The following is a 21,699-nucleotide window of genomic DNA, read 5'->3' as shown; positions in this document are numbered from 1 at the left end:
CTGGATAGTATACTCCTCAGGGATTATAAAATAATTGTTCAAAAGAGAGAAAAGGGGGGTAGGGAGTAGAGCTTCAAAAGTCTATGGCTCAAAAGCCATGAAGAAAAACATTGATAAATTTACCTATATTAAAGAAAAATAGGCCATGCATGGTGGCTCACTCCTGTAATCCCAGCACTTTGGGAAGCTGAGGCGGGCGGATCACAAGGTCAGGAGATCGAGACCATTCTGGCTAACACAGTGAAACCCCGTCTCTACTAAAAATACAAAAAATTAGCCACGCATGGTGGCGGGCACCTGTAGTCCCAGCTACTCGGGAGGCTGAGGCAGGAGAATGGAGTGAACCCGGGAGGTGGAGCTTGCAGTGAGCCGAGATCACACCACTGCACTCCAGGCTGGGCAACAGAGCGAGACTCCATCTCAAAAAAAAAAAGAGAGAAAAAAAGAGAAACAACTCAAAAGTAAAATGAGCTAATGATATGAACTGCCAGTTCACAGAAAAATAAAAATACATTGTTAATAAACAAATTAAAAGTAATGCTTAACCTCACTTCTAATTAAAGAGCTACAAATCAAAATAATGAGATACATTTTCAACATGTTAGTTTAGCAAAAATTAGGAGGTTTGATAATACCTCTTATTGAGAGGAAACAGGAACTCATACACTGTGATTCAGAGTGGTACAACCATTCTGAAAGACAACTGGATGATATATATCAAAATGTGATATATATCATGACAATTCCACTGCAAGGAATTTTGCATCTAATATACCACCATATATCTGGCACTATAATATAATATAACACTGTATGCAACAGCAACAACTGGAACAAACAAGACATCAGTCAATAAGAGTATGGTTTAATGAGTCATGTTGTATTCATTCAATGGAATATTATGCAGTCATTTTAAAAAAAGCCTCAAGGCCGGGCGCAGTGGCTCATGCCTGTAATCCTAGCACTTTCGGGGGCCAAGGCGGGTGGATCACGAGGTCAGAAGTTCGAGACCAGCCTGGCCAACATAGTGAAACCCCATCTCTACTAACAATACAAAAATTAGCTAGGCATGGTGGTGGGAACCTGTAAGCCCAGCTATTCGGGAGGCTGAGGCAGGAGAATTGCTTCAACCCAGGAGGTGGAGGTTGCAGCGAGCTAAGATCGTGCCACTGCACTCCAGCCAGGGCAACAGTGCAAGACTCTTTATTAAAATAATAAAAAAAAAAAGCCTCAAAAGCAATATAAAGTAGATCCTGAGCTCTGGAGTTAGGTGGTCTGGATTAGACCACTGGTCTTACCATTTATTAGCTATGTGAACTTGAGCAAGTGGCTTAAGTGCTCTGCATATCAGTTTCTTCACATACAAAATAAGGATACTAATGTTATTTACCTCATAGGGTTGTAAGGATTAAATGAGATAAAATATATAAAGAACCTAGGGCAATGCCTGACAGGGAGTAAATTTTCAATGTCACACACATTCACAAAAAATGGTATATGGATAAAAATACTCCTATAAGGACATAGAAGAAATTGTTAATAGTTATCTTTGGGAAGACTAATTTTTCATTTGATAGCTTTTTTCAGTGTTTAAAACTGTTTTCCAAGTGATATATTATTTGTGATTTCGGGGGGGGGGGGGCGGTGAGAGCTGTCCTTAATACATTTCTAAAACACAAAGCAGAATGCATGTTATGATCACATTATTAGGTGGGTTGTTTTGTTTTTGTTTTGAGACAGGGTCTCACTCTCTCGCCTAGGCTGGAGTGCAGTGCCACAATCATGACTCATTGCAACCTCAACCTCCTGGCTCAAATGATCTTCCTGTCTCAGCCTCCCAAGTATATGGGGCCACGGTGCATGCCACCATGCCTGGATAATTTTTTTTTTTTGGTAGAGATTAGGGCTCACTATGTTGCCCAGGCTGGTCTCCAACTCTAGAGCTCAAGAGATCCTTCTGCCTTGGCCTTCCAAAGTGCTAGGATTACAGGCCTGTGCCACTGCACCTGACCCTGTTTTTGTTTAAATACATATACATATGTGCAAAGAAGAGAGTTTAAAAGGATACACAATATGGTTATAGAACCTGTCTCTGATAGAAGATTAAATTTTTCATTTATTCTATATATTTTTCTATAATGGGTATTTGTTTTTTATAATAAGACAAATGATAATTTTTTAAAAATAAAGCCAGCTTGTCCACCCCACACCTCTAGGTGTGCTACACGTGAATCATGCCAGAGATACTGCTGTCCAAAGTCTCCAAGGAAAAAGATTCTACAACTTTTCATTATAAGGTTTTCAATAGCCTTGAAGATCTGTTAGAATACAAAGCAAAAAGCAAAAAACAAAACCTGTGGGCTCAAATACCTGGTTTTGTGTGGCTTGCTCCATCCAACTTCTTAGGTGCTAAAGTCACAGGTACCACATCTGCTTTTAGCTCTTCCTTTCCATCAGTGCCCACGTCTTTCACTATGACGTTCACATTCACTGTGTGACCAGCCCTGGGTTTGGCTGCTGGATTAGCATGCTTCCAGAAACGCTGCTTCAAGGCTTCCAGTTCTAAACCCAAACGCCAACCAGTGTGTCAGTTTGCCATGTTCAAAACTCTTTCCTTTAAGACTTATAAGCTAAGTTTTTTTTTAGCTCAACAATGATGAGGAAAACCACACACAGAGAAACGAAAAACCCCTTGCTATTAACTCCTGAGTCAAATTCATACAACTTATCCCAAACTAATGGACTGCCACAACTATTCTTCCTCAACGTTTCAAAAATCAGACTTTAAAAAATCAGACAGAAATGTATACCTGAAATTTCTAAATATGTGCAATTCTTTTGAACATTCTTTAAAAATTCTCTAAAAGCATTAAACTGGTAGGAAAAAAGATTATAATCTCATCTATTCAAGGGCTAAATTTTTCATGGGTTTCCGTCTTTTTAAAATTCCCTATTTGTTATTGCTGTTTTTTGTTTTTGTTTTGAGACGGAGTCTCACTCTATTGCCCAGGCTGGAGTGCAATGATGCGATCTCAGCTCACTGCAACCTCCATCTCCTGGGTTCAAGTGATTCTCCTACCTCAGTTTCTTGAGTAGCTGAGATTACAGATGAGCACCACCATGCCCAGCTAATTTTTTTTTTTTTTTTTGGAGACGGAGTCTCGCCGTCTCCCAGTCTGGAATGCAGTGGTGTGATCTCCTCAAATTTGGGAGATTGCCAGGCTCCACTTAGGTTCACTCTGTATGTGTTGTGGCCTGGAAACTCTCCAGAAGGTAAGCTGGGGCAATGATAGGACTCACCTCATTTGTTTCTCTTCTCTCAGAGCTTACTGTTCTATTTTGCCTGTTAAATGCCTGAAAAACTTACTTCATATATTTTGTCTGACCTTTTAGTTGTTTAAGGCAGGAAGGTAAATCCAGTCTCTGTTACTTCATAATAGCTGAAAAGTTTCGTTTTTGTTGTCTGAGCTCAGCTTCTATAACAATGGTCAGCAAGCTGTAGCTCACAGGCCAAATTCTAGCTGGTAGCCTGTTTTTGTATTATCCACAAGCTAAAAATGGCTCTTGCTTTTTTATTTTTAAAAAATTTTTTTGAGACAGGGCCTTGTTATGTTACTCAAGCCGGGGTGCAGTGGCACCATCACAGCTCACTGCAGCCTTGACCCCTGGGCTCAATAGATCCTCCTGCCTCAGCCTCTGGAGAAGCTGTGACTGTAGGCCTGTGCCAGCAGACTGGCTAATTTGACCCTTTTTTTTTTTTTTTTTTTTAGATGGAGTCTAGCTCTGTTGCCCAGGCTGGAGTGCAGTGGCGCAATTTCAGCTCACTGCAAGCTCTGCCTCCTGGGTTCACGCCATTCTCCTGCCTCAACTTCCCAAGTAGCTGGGACTACAGGCGCCCGCCACCATGCCCGGCTAATTTTTTGTATTCTTAGTAGAGACGGGGTTTCACTGTGTTAGCCAGGCTGGTCTCAAACTCCTGACCTCAAATGATCAGCCCACCTTGGCCTCCCAAAGTGCTGGGATCAAATTCCCTATTTTGAACGTTTCATTATTGGCAATCTTACCAAATACAGGCAAGGTCAATTTTTTTTTTTTTTTTTTTTTTTTGAGACAGAGTCTCGCTCTGTCGCCCAGGCTGGAGTGCAGTGGCCGGATCTCAGCTCACTGAAAGCTCCGCCTCCCAGGTTCACGCCATTCTCCCGCCTCAGCCTCCCGAGTAGCTGGGACTACAGGCGCCCGCCACCTAGCCCAGCTAGTTTTTTGTATTTTTTAGTAGAGACGGGGTTTCACCGTGTTAGCCAGGATGGTCTCAATCTCCTGACCTCGTGATCCACCCGTCTCGGCAAGGTCAATTTTTTTAAAGAAGGGAAAATAAAATGACAATCCAGTCAGTGATACAATTAAGCAGCACGACAGTAATAAGTTTTTTGGTGAAAACTGTTACACTAGTACAACTGGTACAATGAGAAAGGAAATATTGTAGCCCCAGTACCACGTGCTCAACTTGTATACAAAGTTTAGCAATCCAACAGTGTTATAAATTTACCCCTCTTCCCCACTGCAATTTCTTAGAATTTCCGTCTTTCTCCCTCCGCCAGCTGTTACCTCTCTGCTTAACACTTCATATCATAATGGAATCTGTGATGATAGCTGGCAGTTACAAGGAGAAAGTTCCTTTGGAGTTGATGCACACTGGATATTTTCAGGTGGCCTTCTCATCCATGATAAAATCGTTTATTTTTAAATGGAGTCTTGTTCTGTCGCCCAGGCTGGAGTGCAGTGGTGCAACCTTGGCTCTCACTGTAGCCTCAATCTCTCCAAGCTTAGAGGTGATCCTCTCACCTCAACCTCCTGAGAGGAGCCAGGACTATAGGCATGTACCACCACCCCTAGCTAACTTTTTTTTTTTTTTTTTTGAGACGGAGTCTCACTCTGTTGCCCAGGCCAAAGTGCAGTGGCACGATCTCAGTTCACTGTAACCTCCATCTCCTGGGTTCAACCAATTCTCCTGCCTCAGCCTCTCTAGAAGCTGGGATTACAGGCGTGCACCACAACACCCAGCTAATTTTTTATTTGTATTTTTAGTACAGATGGGGTTTCGCCATGTTGGCCCGGCTGGTCTTGAACTCCTGACCTCAGATGATCCGCCCACCTCGGCCTCCCAAAGTGCTGGGATTATAGGAGTGAGCCACTGCACCTGGCCAATTTTTGTATTTTTTGTAGAGGTGGGTTTTGCCATGTTGTCCAGGCTGGTCTTGAACCCCTGGACTGAAGTGATCCACCCTCCTCAGCCTCCCAAAGTGCTAGGGTTACAGGTGTGAGCCACTGTGCCCGGCCACTTTTCATTCTTCTTTTTAGAGACAGGGTCTTGCTCTGTTGCTCAGGCTGGAGTGCAGTGGTGTGCAATCACAGCTCACTGCAACCTTGACCTCCTGGGTTTAAGCATTCCTTCTACCTCACCCTCCCAAGTAGCTAGGACTACAGGTGCATGTCACCACATCTGGGTTTTTTATTTTTGTAAAGACAGGAACTCACTATGTTGCCCAAGCTGTTCTCAAACGCCTGGCCTCAAAGCGATCTTCCCACCTTAGTCTCCCAAAGTGCTGGGACTATAGGCATGAAACTTTGGTTAATTTTCTAAAATGTACTCAAATCATACTTCAGTATTTTTGTGACTAGCATCTAGATGTGTGTTTTTTTTTCCCCTAGATGGTCTTACTAGAAAAAGAGAAAAATGAAGGAAATCTTTTTATCCTGAGCCCCCAACATTATTAGCAGCAAAAACTCAACTCTAAAGGATGCTATGTTTACATTGCAAACAAAAGAGTAGAGAGACAAGCTATAAGTCTGCCTCCTATTTTGCAGTGGTTCAGTAAAGCTAAAAGCAACAGGTAGTGGCAGGGAAAAGGGAACAGAAATAGGCAGGTTATTATGGATGCCACTAGAGCAAGAGAAATGGTTGGGTGGGAAGATTACCTGGGACTTAAAATAGCAGTCAGCATGAGAACTGTTCTCATTCACATTACTCTTGTCCAGAAAGTAGAATTAGAGCCAAGGATTATTCCATATGCTATTGCAAGCAACAGAAGTAATGTATTTCTGACATCACAAAATTTAAATTTACATGCATTTTTTCATGGAAACCTTATCCTATATGAGGTAAGGAAACTGAGCTGTTCCCACTGTTTTTACTCTTAACCCCTTCCAATGCATCCACCACACCAGGTACCAGATTTAACTTCCTAAAGTGAGTATCTGATTGAACATTTCCTTTGCTGAAAACGTTTCAATGGTCCTCTACTTACAAAGAGCTGAAGTCCAAGCTCCTAGCATGGCATAAAAACCCTGAATGATCTGGGCAATGATCACCAATGTCCTTGCTATCTTCACTTCAGCCAGGTAGAACACCCTGTGCTTTCTATTGTCTCTGACATCTGCAGGTCCAACCCCTCCACCAAAAAAGTCCTCCCTCACCTCTCTGCCTTGGTATCTCTACTGAGCTCCTTTCAGAAACTTCCTTGACTTCTAGGCTCCAAGTAAGGTACCCTTCCTCTAGGTTCCCAATGCACCCTCAATTACATACCTTGATCGCAGCACTTACCATCCAGTATTGTAATGGTCTGTTTGCCTGCCTATCACTCCTATTATATTTTAATTTCTTTAAGAGCAGGGAGTGTTTTACGTGTATACACAGCACCAAACACAGTGCTAAATACAATTTATTGCATGAATGAATGAATGTTGATTCTAACTTCATATATATTATGGCTGGTCTGGAAACCCGAATTTCATGTCAATTATTTCTAAAGGAAAACATGTTCCAAGTTAAAAAGTAAGTGCTCACCATAGGCCAGCCACTATGTAGGTCCCTTTATAAGCCAAGTATAATGCTGGAAAAATTACCTAACCTCTCTGAGCCTCAGTCTCTTCATTTTGCAAAATAATACCTCGCGCTATGAAAATTAAGAAAGACAACTAACAAAGAATGTACCAGTGTCTAATATAGTTGGTACTCAAAAAACGTTTCTCCCTTTCCTATCAGTCTAGGACTGTTTAGGTAACTTTTAGTCCCATAGAACAGAAACTTTCCCTCAGTGTTCCAGATAACAGCTTATTCTCATGCTTCTTTGCTAATGGAGCTGTGCTAGTTCTGTTACACAACTCTGCCACCTCAACCTCCAGCCCTGGTCAAACTGACTTTCACATTTTCCCAATATGCACTACCATGCAGAGCTCTTTCTATCCTTCTCCTCATCTCCAAAGTCAACCCATTCAGTTATCAAACTCACTGAGCATATTTTACACACCAGATACAGTGGCTGACATAGCACCTACCAACAATAAGCTGTTTAATGAAAGAGAATCTTTGTGTGTGTGTGTGTGTTTTTAATGAGACAAGGTGCTCTTTCTATCCTCTCCATCTCCAAAGTCAACTCATTCAATTAACAGACTCACTGAGCATATTTTACACACCAGATATAGTGGCTGACATAGCACCTGCCAACAATAAGCTGTTTAATGAAAGGTAATTTTGTGTGTGTGTGTGTGTGTTTTTATGAGACAGGGTCTCGTTCTGTCTCCCAGACTAGAGTGCAGTAGTGCAATTTCAGCTCACAACTCACTGCAGCTTTGACCCCCCAGGCTCACGCAATCCTCCCACCTCCGCCTCCTAAAGTGCTAGAATTACAGGCATAAGCCACTGACTGTGCCCGGTTTAATGAAAGAGTCTTGATCGAGTGTAGTGGCTCACACCTGTAATCCCAGCACTCTGGGAGGTCAAGGCAGGCAGATCACCTAACGTCAGGAGTTCAAGACTAGCCTGGCCAACATGGTGAAACCCCATCTCTACTAAAAATACAAAAATTAGCTTGGTGTGGTGGCAGGCACCTGTAATCCCAGCTACTTGAGAGACTGAGGCAGGAGAATTGCTTGAACCCAGGAGGCAGAGGCCGCAGTGAGCTGAGATCGCAGCATTGCACTCCAGTCTGGGTGACAAGAGTAAGTGAAAGTCCATCTCAAAAAAAAAAAGTCTTGATGTGAACCATTTCACTAATAATAGTAGAAGCAGCAACAACTTTTTGAGTGCTTCTTTAAACTATCCATTTGCATGCATTATTTCAACACATCTTCACCATAGCCCACAAGCCATAAAGTGCTTTTTTCTTTCTTTATTTTTTCTTTTTTTTTGAGACGGGATTTCATATGCTGCACAGGATGGCCTTAAACTCCTGGGCTCAAGTGACCCTCTTGTGCCTCAGCCTCCCCAGTAGCTGGAACTACAGGTGCACACCACTGTGCCTGGTTTTCTTCTCTTTTTTTAAAAAAAGATGCTTGAAGAGGTCAAATGGCATATACAATGTTAAACAATTGCTATGATAGTCCAGATTCAAATCCTGGTCTTGCTACAAAGTCTAAGCTTTTTTTTTTTTTTTTTTGAGAGGGAGTCTCACTCTATGGCCCACGCTGGAGTGCAGTGGTGCGATCTCGGCTCACTGCAAACTCGGCCTCCCGGGTTCACGCCATTCTCCTGCCTCGGCCTCCTGCGTAGCTGGGACTACAGGCGCCCGCCACTGCGCCCGGCTAATTTTTTGTATTTTTAGTAGAGACGGGGTTTCACTGCGTTAGCCAGGATGGTCTCGATCTCCCGACCTCGCGATCCACCCGCCTCAGCCTCCCCAAGTGCTGGGATTACAGGTGTAAGCCACCGCGTCTGGCCACAAAGTCTAAGCTCTTAACCACCATGCCATACTGCCTCAAGGCAGAGTGAGGAGCATCCATCTCTATCTAAGAGTCAGGAAATTTATTCAACGTGGTAATACTTGAGTTCAGTGTTGAGAGATCATTCATTCATTTGATAAATACAAGTGCCTACAATGTGTCATCCACTGAGGAAGCACTAGGGATAGAGTAGGGAACAAGGCAGGAGATCCCAACTCACAGTATAAAGGGAAGGCAGTGAACAAGTAATTACATCCACCTATTCTTCAAGCTGTCCTCTAACCATTCATTGGAAGAAATTTATCCCTCTCTGAATTCCTACAGTATTTTATTCTAAATGTTAAGAAAATACTTTTCCTTTTTCATGTTATTTATTTTCCAATTATCAATGACATATTCATTATCAAAGACATCATTTACCATTTTCTCCTTTGTACTTGTTATTTGCATACTTCTGATCTCCCCCATTAGAGTAAAAGCATCTTAAGTATACCTTAAATATCAGATTTATCTTGGTATGCCCCATAGCAACTTACTCATAGTAGATACTTTAATATTTGTTGAATGAGTGAAAACAAAAGAAATTCAGTTTCACAGATAATTTAAGTGAACCAAAATGTTTCTCTTCAGCAGTAAAAAATTAAACGATGTTTTCATCAATGTCTTAAGATTTGACTCAGGCCATGCGCAGTGGCTCACGCCTGTAATCCCACACTCTGGGAGGCCGAGGCGGGCGGATCATGAGGTCAGGAGATCAAGACCATCCTGGCTAACACAGTGGAAACCCCATCTCTACTAAAAAATACAGAAAATTAGCCGGGCGTAGTGGCGGGCGCCTGTAGTCCCAGCTAGTAGGGAGGCTGAGGCAGGAGAGTAGTGTGAACCTAGGAGGCGGAGCTTGCAGTGAGCCAAGATCGCACCACTGCACTCCAGCCTGGGTGACAGAGCGAGACTCCGTCTCAAAAAAAAAAAAGAAAAAAAAAAAGATTTGACTCAGGATTATAGAAAAAACTTAATTTCAGATTGGAAAGGCAGAAATAATAAATTCCTAAATACCATAACACAATAGCAATGTACCTCTTTTTTATATTAACTATCAACAATTTTTTTTTTTTTTTTTGAGACAGAGTCTCACTCTGTCACCCAGGTTGGAGTGCCATGGTGCAGTCTCGGCTCACTGCAACCTCTGCCTCCCGGGTTCAAGTAATTCTCCTGCCCCAGCCTGCCAAGTAGCTAGGACTACAGATGCATGCCACCACGCCGGGCTAATTTTTGTATTTTTAGTACAGACAGGTTTCACTATATTGGCCAGGCTGGTCTCAAACTCCTGACCTCGTGATCTGCCCACCTTAGCCTCCCAAAGTGCTGGGATTACAGGCGTTAGCCACTACACCTGGCCAACAGACTTCCATTTTAAACATGGCTTAGATCATTCTGATACCCTGCCAAATTTCTCTAAAAGGGATTCTGCCCATATCTGGAACAACTGCAGGATAAGATCACATGTGGTTATTGGTTTCTCCTATGTTCTCTCTCCTCGACAGTGGTCAATAATCAAAAGCTACCAGGATAATCACACCAGGGAGACTCCCCACAATTTAAAGGATTACCTCTGTTGGTTTCAGGTTCATCAAGTATCACAAAGGAATCTTCCTCAGCACCTAGCCGTGGTTTAATGGAAACATCTACTCCCAGTTGCTTAAGTCTATCCAGAGTAAACCTTCTCACTTTTTCAGGTGGCACAACTGCTGATGATTTATTTTGCTGCCCAGGCTCTTCCACTTTCTCATCTGTTTCTTCTGGATTTTGGGGGTCTTCACCCTCCAAGGCATGAGGTTCAAATGCTACAAGCCCTCCAACCTGACATTCCTCACTGTGATTGTTCCCAAGGAAGTTGGATTCCTGTTGCACCACCGAGCTGTCCCCAGATGAAGGTCTAATGTCACTCTGCTTCTGTTTCTCCTGAATTTCTAGCTCTTCATTTTTTACCAAATCCTTCCCGGAAGACTCATCTGATCCAGTAATGATCTGGGTTTCCTTTGAAACCACAGGGAGTGCATTAATTTCCACTTCATTTTCTGCACCCGTTGTCTGCTCAGAACCTTTACTGTGGTGATAACTGTTCATTTCAGTAGTATTTGCAGTGTCTGTGATTTCTTTGTGATGGCTTGACTGATATTTAGATGACCTAGAGAAGAGAAAATGAGCTGGAGTTGAAAATTATCCTAAATGTGAAACATTCTCATCCCTTAGTATACATCAGTTAAATCAGTTTTAAGGGAGTGAGAAATCTGAACTTTTTATGCCAGATGTTTGCTACAAAACTAAATGTTCATGAAAATAATAATAATAATTTAATATAATAATAAGAGTGTTCTTACTTCAATAGTGCCATGGCATTTCCCTGGCAAGTGGGCCGGGGTTTACGTTTGAAGAAATCGTGAATGGTTTTATTCTCAGGCATATGATATGGAAGGTTAAGTGCAGACTCTATAAAACAGAATAAAACATGCAAATATATATACTGTATATTCTGAAATGTCACTTCATATTCAGTTAACCAAACATAATAACCAACGCCATCACTAGAAATAGAAAACTCCCCTTTAACAAAGGCACAGGAGCTAAGTACAGAAGAGTTCCCTGAAGACCAATGGCTTTTAAACCTAGATATGAAATCAAAATGATCCAGGAAGTGTTTTAGAAATACAGATTCTTGGATCCCATTTCAAACCTACTGAATCAGAATCTCTGTGGGGCCTAAAAATTTATATACAGTAGTCCCTGCTTATCCACAGGGATACATTCCAACACCTGCAGTGGATGCCTGAAACTGCAGATAGTACTAAGCCATGCAGTGTTTTTTTCATCTGATAACTGAGAGGGCTACTAACTGACTAACAGGCAGGTAACGTATACAGTGTGATACACTGGACAAAGAGATGTTTTTTTTAAATTCCATGGACCATGGCTGACCACGGGTAACCAAAACTGCAAATAAAGAGGGACTACTACCTCTCCAAAGAATCCTAACAGAATCAGTCCACAGACAACCATTAAATTTCCTCCTTACCCGCATTACAATTCTGAAAATTTCTTCAGTTTATACTAATGTTCCAAGGGCTTTAGAACAATGGCCTTTCACTAAGATAAATTCTAAACTTGATATTATAATCTGAGTTCATATTAGAAGTGTTAAAAAAATAAAAGTCCTCAACATCCAAGTTGAGCTTACCAAGAAACATTGTGATTTTGCCTCAAAGTTTACTGGGTTGCATTACCTCGAATAAGGCGCTGAGTCTCACTATGTAGTTGTTTTAATGCTTCTTTACTTAATTTGGCTGCCTTTCTTTCCTTAAAGAAAACAAAAAGTGAGACTACATTAATTACATGAATATCCAGAAAGATAGATATTCATCCCTCAAGAGTTTGTTCTCTCCAAGAAAAGAGGAAAGGAAATAGTAAGCCAAATGCATTATAAACTCAAGGAATTCATTTAAAGTCTTAGAGAATTCATTCAAGTCTCAGAGAATTCGTTCAATCCAATCCATATTTTGTTCCTACTATGTACAAAGCAGTATGATGGGTAACAGAAACATATGATAGACAAAATAAAATATTTATCCCTAAGCAATCCATAAACTCCTGTGTAAAGAGATCAATGTGACTAATATACAGGGCTCTACCTCACCTTCCTCGTGGTTCCTTTTGATAACTCACTTTCTTCCTCAAATGAATAGACCCCACTCTCCAAAGATGGTTCTGTTTTCTAAAAGAAATGGCATGTTGATTATTAGGACAAAAACAAAATTCAAATAAGAGGATGATTTAGTTGAAGTCTACTTTTGTCGTCCAACACCACATCATGCTACATTAATAAATCAATAATCATCGAATAGAAATTATTAAACACACAGCATCCTATTATGCTTAGAAAACAAATTAGATACCTCAAATGGAGTTTGGACCCTTATTTCTTTTACCTCTGCTTACATCTTTCCCTAAAGAGGGATAATAACTCGCAGGAAGCTAAAAAAAAAAATCTTAGGAAGAAAAATTATGCTTCCAAATACTCGGGACAACAATGTTTTGACTGATGCCTCTCTTTGATACCCTTCCTGAAACGCTATAGGGTTCATTTCTCAAAGGCTATAGGACTGCAAAATTTACATCTCTTCCCTATTATTTACCTGCATCTTACTACACCGTCAAGTATCTTAGTCTTTTTTTTCAGCATTCCTAAAAGGGTAATAACAAAGAACTAGTTTCCAAATAAGTTAGCACGTCTATCACTTGTACTGCAAGTCTCCAAAATTAACAGCTGAAAACTTAAGTCAATTGACACGTTTTTCTTCAGTTAAAAAAAGAAAAAATTAAGGTTCCAACAGTAAATTAAAAATTAATTTACCAACAGTAAATTAAAAATATAGCAAAGGTCAGAGGCAGTTGGTTAACTCTTATTGCAATCATGTTTTACTTGCCTTGTGCTTTTTTACTTTGTTTTTTACAGCTGCTCTTATTGATTCTATTGACTCTTCATCTTCCAATGGAGAGTTATTTTCATCCTCCAACCCAGTTTCAAAAAGGTCTTTATCCATAATAAGACAGCCACTGTCATTAAGTGGCTGTTCTACATCATCTTCCTAGATAATACATAAACAAAAAGCATAATCCAATCATTTAAAAATCCAGTATTTCACAACATCATATGGCAATTTGGGTCAGGCCAGAAAAAGCCCATGTTTCATCAACAGACAAGCATATAAAATCTAGAACATTCTCACTGGTTCCTAACTCACACTTATCCTTTGAAGTCCAAGTTGTGGTTTTATGCAACTGTCTAAAACTAACTTAATAAGCAGTAAATTTTTTTTGAAAAGTCAAATACTTGTTAAGCAACTAGTTTATAAATCTGAGGATGGTTTTTCTAGTTAGCAAACAAGACTTCTGACTGACAGATGCATTAAAAAGCCTTCTTTCAGTTAATATTCATCAGCTCAGAGACAGCAAAGAATTACTCCATGTGCTCATAAAGAAAATAAGAAACCCATTTATTTGGAAATGTCCTCTGCATACCCAAAATAGAATAAGACCAATAAGTTTTATTTTTTTGTTTTGTTTTTTGAGACAGGGTCTCACTCTGTCATCCCTGTTGGAATGCAGTTGTACAATTACAGCTTATTGCAGCCTCGACCTCCTGGGCTCAAGTGATTCTCCTACCTCACCCTCTCAAGTAGCTGAGACTACAGTTGGGACTACGGCCACCACACCCAACTAATTTTTAAGTTTTTTGTAGAGACGGGATCTCACTCTATTGCCTAGGCTGGTCTTGAACTCCTGGGCTTAAGTGACCCTCTGGCCTCAGCCTCCCAAAGTGCTGGGATTAGAGGTATGCACCACTGCACCTGGCCAAGACCAGTTAGTTTTAAATAACATACCCTATTATTCTCAACACAAAATAGTCAATTCAAAGCAATATTTGGAAAGCAGAAAGAACCTCAAGTACTAACAGCAATCTTTTCTAAAATGTTAACCTACCCAAGCAATAGCAAATTATTCTTTAAAATGTACCTGGTTTTTTGTTTCCTTCTTTTTCAGCTGTCTAATTTTTTCCATTTTTCTCTCCTCTTTCTCAAGTCTTCTTTTCGATTTTACTTTTGCTTTTCCTGCAGTTCCTTCTTTATCATTTGTGTGCTTTTTGGAACTCTTTCTGTCAATGGTAAAGTCCGTAGAGTTTCCAGACTGAAGACTCAGCTCTAAGCAAGGTTTCACTTGCGCTTCGAGATTTTCCTGATACAAAGACTTCTCCATGTAACTTTCATCACTGTCTGCCAGAGTTTTGTAAATCCTTTTGATTTTTGTATTTTTCCCAGCATAAAAATTCTCTTTATTTTCCTCCTCGGCACTGTCATAGGTAGTTTTCTCTGGAGAGGCATTTGTGTCCTCTGTTTCGGAATCACTGTCTTGTAGAAACTTCCTGTTTTTCAGCTTCTTACTTACAAATATCTCTTCATCTGAATCTGGAAGAAACAATTTTCTTTTAATTATACCATCATTTGATCTTCCTCCTAGTCCCACTACTCCTCAAAAATATATTCAGTTATACAAATGATATATTACATTGTGAAATTATATAACTACTATTAAGAACTGATTGTAGCAAAGCAAATCTAAAAATACATTTTGAAAAACATTTTCCCTAGGAAAAATGTCTCTTACTGGGAAATGTAATTTTATGTATATTTACAATGTGTGAAGTTGTTCTAATCCTCTGGCAGGTGTTAAAATTCCTTTTATTATAGGATGGATGCAATTAACCAGGCAATGTGGTAGCTATTAGACATTCAACAATGTAACATAGTTTCAAAAAGGTACAAGCACTGTTATTTTGCTTTTATAATAAAACAAACAATAAGGATGGGGCATTAATGTAATAAATCAAGAGAATAATGAAATTAATCCAATCTACTTACAACTGAGGCTCCTGCATACTATTCCTAAAAATAAAATTACTATTACAAACCTCCTTCACTCAAGGGTCCAATTGTTTCACAGCTGCCCTGTCCACTATCTGAAGGACTATCTGCTTCCTCTTGTGAAATGACTTTTGGATCATTGATTTCCAGGTGAACCTAGAAAATGACAACATACTTTGTATTAACCAGCAGGTGACCGAAAGCTCCAAGTACATAATGACACACAAATCATGGGATCATCAACCTGAACTAAGGAAAGAACCAAATACAATGGTTCCTTGAAGGGATGACATTTAGAATTACTGGACAACAAACAAACAAAAGTTCATTTTTCACCTTTGAAGGATGCTAACAGAACCAACTCCTTTAGTAATGGTAAAAGAATGAAAAGAATCAAGCACTTATTATGCCTTTTCTGTGTGAACTGTTCCCCATATATCCATATGATTGATAAGGGGAAGTTTCTATTTCGAGAAATATCCTAATGAATTAACAAATGATAGAATTAGATTATCACAGTTTTATCAACCCTCAATTAAATAACAGACCTCGGCAACTATCATTAATGGCTGCTAACATCACCAAAAGAGAAACAACCAGACATTATGTGCTGCCTAATAGAAGTACCCAATACTAGCTATAAAGTATTCCTGACAGAACAATCAAATTTGAATCCTATCAAGTCTCTAGATCTAACTACCAAGTTACAGGAAATAGAGTGAATAGGGGAACATGTTGAATAATACCACAGAGATGCAACCTAGATGTGGGAAACTCCACAAGTCAAACTGGGTGGTTTCTTTCTTTCTTTCTTTTTTTCAGATAGGATCTTGCTCTGTCACCCAGGCTGGAGTGCAGTGGCACAATCTCTGCTCACTGCAACCTCTGCCTCCTGGGTTCAAGCGATTCTCCTCCTAAGTAGCTGGGATTACAAGCGCACACCACCATGCCTAGCTAATTTTTTGTATTTTAATAGAGACAAGTTTTCCCCATGCTGGCCAGGCTGGTTGCAAACTCCTGACCTCAGGTGGTCCGCCCGCCTTGGCCTCTCAAAGTGCTGGGATTACAGGTATGAGCAACTGCGCCTGGCCTTTGCAATATATTGCAAAGAAAAAAAAAGAGAGGGAGAGAAACCTATAAAGTTAGTTAATACATAAGTAAATGAATATACGTGTGTACGTATGTATATTTCCATATATTTATACATGTATGTATATTTCTATATGCTATCTTTCTTTTTCTTTTTCTTTTTTTCGAGACGGAGTTTTGCTCTTGTTGCCCAAGCTGGAGTGCAATGGCATGATCTTGGCTCCCTACAACCTCCGCCTCCTGGGTTCAAGCGATTCTCCTGCCTCAGCCTCCCGAGTAGCTGGGATTACAGGTGCGTGCCACCATGCCCGGCTAATTTTTTGTAGTTTTAGTAGAAATGGGGCCGGGCGCGGTGGCTCAAGCCTGTAATCCCAGCACTTTGGGAGGCCGAGACGGGTGGATCATGAGGTCAGGAGATCGAGACCATCCTGGCTAACATGGTGAAACCCCGTCTCTACTAAAAAATACAAAAAACTAGCCAGGCGAGGTGGCAGGTGCCTGTAGTCCCAGCTACTCGGGAGGCTGAGGCAGAAGAATGGCGTGAACCTGGGAGGCAGAGCTTGCAGTGAGCTGAGATCCGGCACTGCACTCCAGCCTGGGCAACAGAGCGAGACTCCATCTCAAAAAAAAAAAAAAAAAAAGAAATGGGGTTTCACCATGTTAGCCAGGCTGGTGTCGAACTCCTGACCTCAGGTGATCCGCCTGCCTCAGCCTCCCAAAATGCTGGAATCACAGGCATAAGCCACCACACCTGGCCCTGTATATTTCTATATACATAAATGTATGCTTTATATATGTATATCTTAAAATACATACATATATGTATATACACATATATAAGTATGCTTTATATATGTATATATACATATATATAATATAAACAATTGCAATATGCAACTTCTGATGATTCAAAAAAATGTAAATAATTATGCTAAAGTGACATATAAAAATAAATGAAATATCTATGAGTCAAAGAAATCTGAACACTGACTAGATACTTCTTAGGTGTGGTAATAATATTGTAGTTATCTTTTTTTGGAAAGCCCTTGTCTGTTAGATAGGCACACTAAAATATTTATGGCTCAAATAATATGATATCTGGGATTTTCCTCCAAATAATCCCGTGAGAGGAAAAATGGGTAGTAGTATGAATGAAACAAGATTGGCCATGATTTGATAATACAGGTTGAACATCTCTAATCTGAACCTGAAATGCTCCCAAATCCAAAATATTTTAGCACTGACATGATGCCACTAGATGAAAATTCCACACCTGGCCTCATATGATGAGCTGCAATAAAACCTTTGCTTCATGCACGGAATTATTTTAAAATGCTATAAAAATTACCTTCAGACTATGTGTGTAAGGTATATATGAAATATAACTGAACTTCATGTTTAGACTTGGGTCCCTCCCCCAAGACATCTCATTAAGTGTATGCAAATATTCCAAAACCCAAAATGAATCTGAAATTCAAAACCCTTCTGATCCCAAGCATTTCAGACGAGACATATTCAAACTGTAGTTGAAGTAAGGTGATGGGTTTATTATACCATCCTTTCTACAGTTGTATAGGTTTGAAAATTTCTAAATAAGACAGTTTAAAAAGTCGCAAATAAAAACCTAAGGAGGAGAGGTGTGTTAGATGACTTGATCAGTTAGTAACCAAGCTAATCCTAGATGCCAAGTCTACCTCCTTGGAGTTCTCAGGGCTCTGAATCAACTTATTAATAAAGGGAGAAATATGAACATCAATAATGTAACAGGGTACAAGGCCTCACCCGAGTGGTTCTTCAAAAAATCATTAAATTGGCCAGGCATGGTGGCTCACGCCTGTAATCCCAGCACTTTGGGAGGCCAAGGCAGGTGGATCACGAGGTCAGGAGTTCGAGACCAGCCTGGCCAATATGGTGAAACCCCATCTCTACTACAAATACAAAAATTAGCTGGGCATGGTGGTGTGTGCCTGTAGTCCCGGCTGCTCAGGAGGCCGAGGCAGGAGAATCACTTGAACCCGGGAGACAGAGGTTGCAGTGAGCCGAGATTGCGCCACTGCACTCCAGCCTGGGCAACAGAGCGAGACTCCATCTCGGAAAAAAAAAAACGTATCTATATATATATATATATAAAATTGATTTGGATGCTTGGCACAATTTTTTTTTTTTTTTTTTTTTTTGATACAGCATCTCACTCTGTCACCCAGGCTAGAGTGCAGTGGCAGGATCATGGCTCACTGCAGCCTTGACCTCCAGGCCCAAAGGATCCTCTCACCTCAGCCTCCCGAGTAGCTGGGACTACGGGCGACACCCGGCTAATTTTTGTATTTTTTTTTTTTTCTGTAGAGGTGGGGTTTTGCCATGTTTTCTACGCAGGCTGGTTTCCAAATCTTGAGCTCAAGCAATCTGCTGGCCTTGGCCTCCCAAAGTGCTGGGATTGCTGAGAATTAATATGTATGCACTGACGATCCTCTCAACAATCCAAAGCAGTGAAACTATTACTTCTGTTTGTGAATGTGGAAACCGAATTTAGGTAACCAGACAGCTCAAGGAATAGGGCTGCTTTGAATGACGATTCTCTTCTAGGCAATTTGCAGCAACGTCAAAGGGCAGGGTGACATTTGACGTTGGGGTGGGGTGAGGTCTCAAAAAATTCAGTAATCAAAATAAATAACATATTAATGCGATATTTTTTAAAAAATTAAATCAATAATCTACGGCTCATGAGGTAAATAATACACCCGCTTTTGTAGATAAAGTTTATTGGAACCAGGGACGGGATTAGGGTGAGGTGAGTAAGGCAAGGCAAGGTCGTGCAAATGACTGGTCAGATCTTGTCTCTGTTTAAACGTCTGATATTTTGTTCAATATCAAATCATAAAATTTTTTTGCATTAATTTCGGTTTTTTAAAAAAAACTGCATTAAAATATGAGTTTGATGATTGAGTGTTTTGGCGCCCCTTTAAATTTTGCTCCTAAGGCGAGAGTGCCTTGCCCGAATCCGGCCCCAGAAAGGACACAGGTCTGGAAACATCTGTTTTCTACGCCCAATTTCGCCAGGGAGCTAGGAGCCACCAGCCAGGAGCCCCAACGGTGACTTCCCACTCGGGGCCCCGTAGGAAAACGCAAAGGGCCTCTGCGCGATGACCTCCAGGGCCCCTCCCAGGCCCAATGTGGAATTCCCTAACACCCTCGTCCTGTATTTGCGGAGAATCCCGCCCCGCACCCCTGCAGCCCGGTTCGGCCAGAGCCTGCTGGCTTTCAGGGCACCCTGAGGGGAGGAGCTTCCGCGACAGGAAACGCGCCAAAGGGGAGGGCTGGCGGCAGGAACCGGCTGAGGAGGGGCTGGGCTGCCGGCAGCGCGCGCCGCAGAGACCTGGAGCTCCCCGGCCACGGAGCCCGAAGCGCGGGAAGCCTGGCGGCGGGACGGGACGCCCGGTCGGAACCCATCCCGACCGAGTCTCGAGGCTGCGGGAGCCGACGCGGTGAACGCCGGTAGCCGCAGTCCTCCCGCCCGGGCGCCCCGGGTCAGCGGGGGCTACCCCGGCCCCACCTAACCCCTCGGTGCCGGGCCTTCGCAGCCCCGGTGGGGGGGCGTGTGCGTAAACTCACCTCAGAACCCACCTCGCCCGTCATGACTCCTGCCTCCCCGGTGCTCCGTTAGGGACGGAGCTGTCTCTGGTTCCCTCAGCCGGAGAGCAGCGGCTCCCGCCGTCTCCAGCCCGGCAGCGCTGTTCGAGCTTTCCCGCCCAGCCAGAGTGGAGGTCCCACCCCCATGGTTTGCACCAATCCAGAGGGGACTTTCCAGCGAGTCCCCGCCCCATTCCGACCCACCAATCACGCAGCGCCTCCCGCCGACCTCAAATAACCCAGGCTGGGTCGCAGCTGCTGGTAGCGGCGCCTCGGGGAGCTGGAGGTACACTGGGGCGGGCAATAGGTACCAGGCGAGCAGTGGTCTTTGACCATTGACACTTGCCAAAGCAGGAAGTGCAGTTGGAGGGGTGAGTCTTCTGGGGGAAGTGAGCTGGGAAACGGTTCCTGGGCACCTGGGAGTGTCCTGTACCTGAACCTTTTTAAAGGGATTCCAAGGTCCCCGTGGGATTTTCTCCACTGACTTCATTTCTGGAGCAGCTAGATCCTGTCTGCCTTTTGTACACGACACTTACCACTGAATATATATACACACACACACACACACACATATACACTCTCACACATATACACACATAGACACACACATATATATGTACACACGTATATATGCACACACGCACATATATATGTATACACACACACACTGTTTTTTTTTTTTTGTTTTGTTTTTTTTTGAGACGGAGCCTCCCTCTGTTAGCCAGGATGGAATGCAATGGCGCGATCTCGGCTCACTGCAACCTCGGCCTCCCGGGTTCAAGAGATTCTCGTGCCTCAGCCTCCCGAATAGCTAGGATTACAGGCACCCGCCACCAATGCCTGACTAATTTTTGTATTTTTAGTAGAGACGGGGTTTCACCATGTTGGCCAGGCTGGTCTCGAACTCCTGACCTCAAATGATCTGCCCCGCCTCGGCCTCCCAAAGTGCTGGGATTACAGGCGTGAGTCACCGCACCTGGCCCACTTTTATTTATTAAAGACCTTTAGTCTTTAAAAACTAAAGTGCAATGACCTGATATTGGCTCACCGCAACCTCCGCCTCCCGGGTTCAAGCCATTCTCCTGCCTCAGCCTCCTGAGTAGCTGGAATTACAGGTGTATGCCGCCACACCCAGCTATTTTTTTTTTATCTTTAGTAGAGATGAGGTTTCACCGTGTTGGCCAGGCTGATCTTGAACTCCTGACCTCGTGATCCGCCCGTCTCAGCCTCCCAAAGTACTGGGATTATAGGCGTGAGCCAACGCACCTGGCCTATCCCAAACAATTCTAATCCCAGTTTTGCCACTGTGCTGGCCATTATTTTTTGCCCTTCCAGGTTAATTCTCTGTCCTTCCTTTACCCTGTTTTGTGTTAAGACAAGGCTGACCTCTCTAGACTGTATTATCCCAGCTCCCTTGCCCTCTGGCTTCTGGTTGGGTCAGACCCCTGTAAAGGCACTTTATAAGGTGACTGTAAGGAGATGAGAGACCACCAGGAAAGAAAGGTCAGAGTATTTATTGCTCACTTCACCCTCCATGGTCATATCCACTGCCAGCCCAGCTTGCCCAGGACTTTCCTAGTTTTAGCACTGAAAGTCCTGCATCCTGAGAACCTCCTCAGTCACAGGCATACCAAGTAGTTGGTTCATCACCCAATCCACTGGCCTCCTCTTCCAAATTTCCAGCTTTAGCTGGGTTCAGAAAAAAGCTCCCTTTCCACATCTTCATTTCTTTACCTCCCCACCATCTCTCAACCCATTTCTGCCCCCGCCACCAAAAACAGCCCATCAT

General features: G+C 42.2%; 1 protein-coding gene across 2 annotated transcripts in view; it reads right to left on the bottom strand.

The window, feature by feature from the left end:
* The window catches only part of CLSPN (claspin), a 37,462-nt gene extending 17,408 nt beyond the window's left edge, over nucleotides 1–20,054 (bottom strand). Inside the window, exons 1-9 of one of the 2 annotated variants that reach the window (XM_007979433.3) lie at nucleotides 19,893–20,054; nucleotides 15,242–15,350; nucleotides 14,290–14,738; nucleotides 13,200–13,361; nucleotides 12,410–12,487; nucleotides 12,000–12,072; nucleotides 11,100–11,208; nucleotides 10,329–10,906; nucleotides 2,371–2,562 (exon numbers count right to left, since the gene is read on the bottom strand). In XM_007979433.3, the coding sequence (XP_007977624.3) occupies nucleotides 2,371–2,562; nucleotides 10,329–10,906; nucleotides 11,100–11,208; nucleotides 12,000–12,072; nucleotides 12,410–12,487; nucleotides 13,200–13,361; nucleotides 14,290–14,738; nucleotides 15,242–15,350; nucleotides 19,893–19,916 (1,774 nt within the window). In that variant the 5' untranslated portion in view covers nucleotides 19,917–20,054. The remainder of the gene's footprint in view (nucleotides 1–2,370; nucleotides 2,563–10,328; nucleotides 10,907–11,099; nucleotides 11,209–11,999; nucleotides 12,073–12,409; nucleotides 12,488–13,199; nucleotides 13,362–14,289; nucleotides 14,739–15,241; nucleotides 15,351–19,892) is intronic. The other variant, XM_007979434.3, reaches the window with a different exon arrangement.
* Between the last annotated feature and the right edge of the window lie 1,645 nt (nucleotides 20,055–21,699).

The sequence above is a fragment of the Chlorocebus sabaeus genome, chromosome 20 (genome assembly GCF_047675955.1).
Source record: "Chlorocebus sabaeus isolate Y175 chromosome 20, mChlSab1.0.hap1, whole genome shotgun sequence".
In the NCBI taxonomy this organism is placed as follows: Eukaryota; Metazoa; Chordata; class Mammalia; order Primates; family Cercopithecidae; genus Chlorocebus; species Chlorocebus sabaeus.
Note: the sequence above shows the minus strand (reverse complement) of the source record. Positions and strands in the feature narration are given on the sequence as shown.